This window comes from Macaca thibetana, chromosome 6 (assembly GCF_024542745.1).
Source record: "Macaca thibetana thibetana isolate TM-01 chromosome 6, ASM2454274v1, whole genome shotgun sequence".
NCBI lineage: Eukaryota > Metazoa > Chordata > Mammalia > Primates > Cercopithecidae > Macaca > Macaca thibetana.
In genome coordinates, this window is record NC_065583.1 from 43,239,737 (window position 1) to 43,244,351 (window position 4,615).

At 57.6% G+C, this 4,615-nt stretch overlaps 1 protein-coding gene across 1 annotated transcript; it reads right to left on the minus strand.

The window, feature by feature from the left end:
* Positions 1–228: 228 nt before the first annotated feature.
* EGR1 (early growth response 1) lies at positions 229–4,046 on the minus strand. Its single transcript, XM_050793137.1, has 2 exons — positions 3,458–4,046; positions 229–2,776 (listed from the first exon to the last, which is right to left on the minus strand). Exons 1-2 carry the CDS (start codon positions 3,762–3,764, stop codon positions 1,452–1,454), a joined length of 1,632 nt encoding a protein of 543 aa, XP_050649094.1. The 5' UTR covers positions 3,765–4,046; the 3' UTR covers positions 229–1,451.
* Between the last annotated feature and the right edge of the window lie 569 nt (positions 4,047–4,615).

Sequence of the window (4,615 nt, forward strand, 5' to 3'; positions counted from 1 at the left end):
GCAGTGAGCTGTGATTACACTACTGCACTCCAGCCTGGAAGGATAGAGCAAGACCCTGTCTACAGTCACAGACTCAGTCCTCAAAAATAACGAACTCCAGTTTCACACAGTGGCCTGACTCTGGCTGGAGGATCCTTGTATCTCTAAAGGCCATCTTCAGAAAACCTCATAGCCCTCAATAGGGCAGAGTCCTTCCCCTAACCCAGGAAACACATACCCAATCACAGCTACTTTATTTTCCTTTTAATTTTTTGGAAGGATATACACCACATATCCCATGGGCAATAAAGCGCATTCAATGTGTTTATAAGCCAAACACTCACTTTGTTTAAGCAAACACAAGTACAAAGTAAAATAGAACCACAAAATAATGAACTGCATGTTCATAACATACAAAAATCGCCGCCTACTCAGTAGGTAACTACAACATTCCAACTCCTGAATATATTTATAAATTTACATTTTCAGTTAAAAAAATAGACTTTTGAGAGTTCAGATTTTGTTTTAGATTTTGTTTTCTTACATTCTGGAGAACCGAAGCTCAGCTCAGCCCTCTTCCTTATTTTGCTCCCAAAGCCTCCCCAAATCATCACTCCCTGTCCCCCTTAAGGCTAGAGGTGAGCATGTCCTTCACAATTGCACATGTCAAGCCATCAGCAAGGCGCATCACACAAAAGGCACCAAGACGTGAAACTTTTTAAACCAAAAGGACAAAGAAAAAACTTTCAAAAAAAAAAAAAAAAAAAGAAAAACCAAACCATATTTTGCCACATGTGAGAGTCCAGTCGAGCAGTATTTACAGAAAGGTTAACGGAACAACACTCGGACACATGCTCTGAGAATACCTAGGACTGCTGTTTCAAAAAAAAGGTTCACACTTATTGTCACAGCATCATCACAAAATAGAGGATCACCATTGGTTTGCTTGGCTTTTCTTTTTTTTTTTCCCCCAAGTGAGGACCTAACTCCAAATAATACAATAGAATATGCAAATTATCTTCACATCAAGAGTACCCCAAGAAAAATGAAATCCATGGCACAGACACTGTACAAGGGTGCAGGGCAGGGCTCTGAGGAGCCCAAACCCCATTTTGCCAACTCGATTTTCTAGCATTGAAGGGAGCAAGGGGTCAGGCATATGATGGAGATGATACTGAAATGATTTATCCAAAATCCATGCAAATCAAGTTCTTTGGATAGAGGTGAAGAACTTGGACATGGCTGTTTCAGGCAGCTGAAGTCAAAGGGAATAGGAATTGGGGAAGGGGAAGTGGGCAAAAAGGGTCGTTGGCCAATAGACCTTCCACTCCAAGTAGAGAGGGAGGACTTGGCTCTGAGAACCTCCATCTGACCTAAGAGGAACCCTCCTCTCCTACCGCCATCTCCTCCTCTTGTCCTTTAAGTCTCTTGTGTTTCTTTTTCTCCCTTTTCCCTTTGTTTCCCCTTTCCCTTTAGCAAATTTCAATTGTCCTGGGAGAAAAGGTTGCTGTCATGTCCGAAAGCCCTGTGGAGGCGCTGAAGGAGTTGGTGACAGCTGAGGAAGGGAAGCTGCTGACCTGGGCAGGGAAAGCAGGGGGAACGGAGGAGTACGTGGTGGCCACCGACGGGGAGGGGAAGCCACTGTGCACAGGGGATGGGTAGGTTGAGGAGCCGGGAGAGGAGAAGGAGGTGGGCACAGGGGACGGGTATGAGGTGGTGGCCGGGGATGGATAAGAGGTAGTAACCGGGGACGGGTAAGAGGTAGCAACCGGGGATGGGTAGGAAGAGAGAGAGGAGGTGGCCGAAGAGGCCACAACACTTTTGTCTGCTTTCTTGTCCTTCTGCCGCAAGTGGATCTTGGTATGCCTCTTGCGTTCATCGCTCCTGGCAAACTTTCTCCCACAGATGTCGCAGGCGAAGGGCTTCTCGCCCGTGTGGGTACGGATGTGGGTGGTGAGGTGGTCGCTGCGGCTGAAGTTGCGCATGCAGATGCGGCACTGGAAGGGCTTCTGGCCTGTGTGGATGCGGATGTGGCGGGTGAGCTCGTCAGAGCGGGAGAAGCGGCGATCACAGGACTCCACCGGGCAAGCGTAAGGGCGTTCGTGGGGGGGCGTCTTGCTGGGCCGGTTGGGGTACTTGCGCATTCGGCTGGGTTTGATGAGTTGGGACTGGTAACTGGTATTGAGGGCCTTCAGGTCCTGGGAGCCCGACTGAGTGGCAAAGGCCTTGATAGTAGACAGGGGGGTGAGCGAAGGCTGCTGGGTGCGGCTCTCCAGGCCCTGGAAGGGCTTCTGGTCTGGGGTACCCAGGCCCAGATCCCCCTGTTGCTGTGGAAACAGGTAGTCGGGGATCATGGGAACCTGGAAGCCACCCTTGGCGGCAGGGTAGGCAGGAGGCGGGTACTGGAGCGCTGTCCCTGCTGAGCCCGGGAAGGCCTGGCTTTGTGGCTCAGGGAAAATGTCAGTGTTCGGCGTGGGGAAGGTGGGTGCAGCTGAGTAAATGGGACTGCTGTCGTTGGATGGCACTGCACAGCTCAGGGGTGGGCTCTGGGAGGCGGAGGAGGAGGAGGCCGCTGGAGATGGTGCTGAGGACGAGGAGGCTGGTGGGTTGGTCATGCTCACGAGGCCACTAACCAAGCTGAAGAGGGGCTCGGGCCATAAGGTGTTGCCACTGTTGGGTGCAGGTTCCAGGGAAAAGCGGCCAGTATAGGTGATGGGGGGCAGTCGAGTGGTTTGGCTGGGGTAACTTGTCTCCACCAGCACCTTCTCGTTGTTCAGAGAGATGTCAGGAAAAGACTCTGGCAGGAGAGAGAAAGGGGAGGCCTGGTTACTGGAGAGCAATCACTGGAGGATGAGAACGACCCGAGCTGCCAGGGAAGAGGTCGGCCGGCTACCATTGACTCCCGAGGTAGTTAATAATTGATAGCAGCAGATTGCAATGTTCCTGAACCCGCTCCAGTGGCAGAGCCCATTTCAACAACAGCTGACGCAAATACGGAGAATCCCCCTCCACTGCAGCTCGCAGCGCTCCGCAGCGGCGGCTGCGCGGGCGAGGGATTCCCGCCAGCACCCCCACGGCCGCGGCTAGTGCGCGCCCCCAAACCCGGGCTGCCGGGACATCCACGGCCAAGGATCACGGTCCTTCCTTGGGGGCAGGCGGCAAGCAAGGCAAGGCAAGCCTTTCCGGGGGGAGGGGACCGAGCCCCGCTCATCAAAATAAGCCCTCCCCCTCCACCCACCCACGCAGCTCCAGAGCTCTCCATCCAAAACAAAAGCTCTGTCCTCTGCTGCTAGGGATGAGGGCCGGCGGTGGGCTGTGTGGGGTCCCTTGGCATTCCTCTAACACATGACCCTGGGGATGCGAGGAATGAAAGGGAAACCCGGCTCGCATCCTAAGATTCAGGAGCACTCCTGCGGTGAAGGACTGGACGCCAGGATGGTGGCGGAAAGGTTCCCCCTCAGCGTAGGCCACTGCTTACCTGCGGTCAGGTGCTCGTAGGGCTGCTCGCCCGTGTCCGCCTGAGGGTTGAAGGTGCTGCTGCTGCTGCTGCTGCTGTTGCTGCCGCCCCCGCCGCCTCCACCGCCCCCGCTGCTGCTGCTGCTGTTACTGCCGCTGCCCTCAGGGGCCCCGGCGGCGCCGAGGAACTGGGGAGCCCCGTTGCTCAGCAGCATCATCTCCTCCAGCTTAGGGTAGTTGTCCATGGTGGGCGAGTGAGGAAAGGATCCGAACGGGTCAGAGATCTGCAGCGGGGACATCAGCTGCATCTCGGCCTTGGCCGCGGCCATCCTGGACGAGCGGGCGGGAGGGCTGGTGTCGGGGCGGGTGGGCGCAGCCCGGGGCTGGAGCTGCGGGGGACAGTTGCGGGGGCCTGGCCGGGTTACATGCGGGGCGCGGGGCACACTGAGGAGCGCACAGGTGGGGACCCCGACTCGCCCTGGGCGCGGGCGGGCGTGGACGCGCCGCGGCTGCGGAGGCTGGGACAGGGGCCGGTCCTGCGGCGGCGGAAGCTGGCTGCGGCGGCGGATGGCGGCGGCGGCTCCCCAAGTTCTGCGCGCTGGGATCTCTCGCGACTCCCCGGATCCGCCTCTATTTGAAGGGTCTGGAACTGCACGGGCCCGCCTCCGTCGTGACGTACATGGCCATATATGGGAAGCAGGAAGCCCTAATATGGCAGGACCAGCCGGGAGGACCCGGAGTGACGTGAAGCCCCCCATCCGACAGCGCCCGGCACCTCCATCCTGCACCCTGGGGCCCGGGCCCGCGCCCGCATCCCAGGTACCCAGGCTTCGGGGAAGCCTAGAGCTCGAACCGCCGCCAGGGCCTCGGGACCCGCGCCGCTCCGGAGTTCCCGCGTTGCCCCCGCCCCTCCCTCCGCCTTCTTCCCTCCGCCTTCTTCCCTCCTCCCAGAGCCGGAAACGGCCGGGCCATATCGGGCCACTCCAAATAAGGCGCTGCCCAAATAAGGGTTGTTCCGGCGGGGGATCCTTCCTGCTCCTTATATGGCATTTCCGGGTCGCAGCTGGTTGCTCCCTCGCTCCCTCCCTCCTCCCTGGTTCCAAGCCGGGAGCCCGAGCGCTCGCGGGAGCTGGGGACGCCCAGGCGGGGAGGGCTCGGGGCGCGTGGCGCGGGGCGCGCG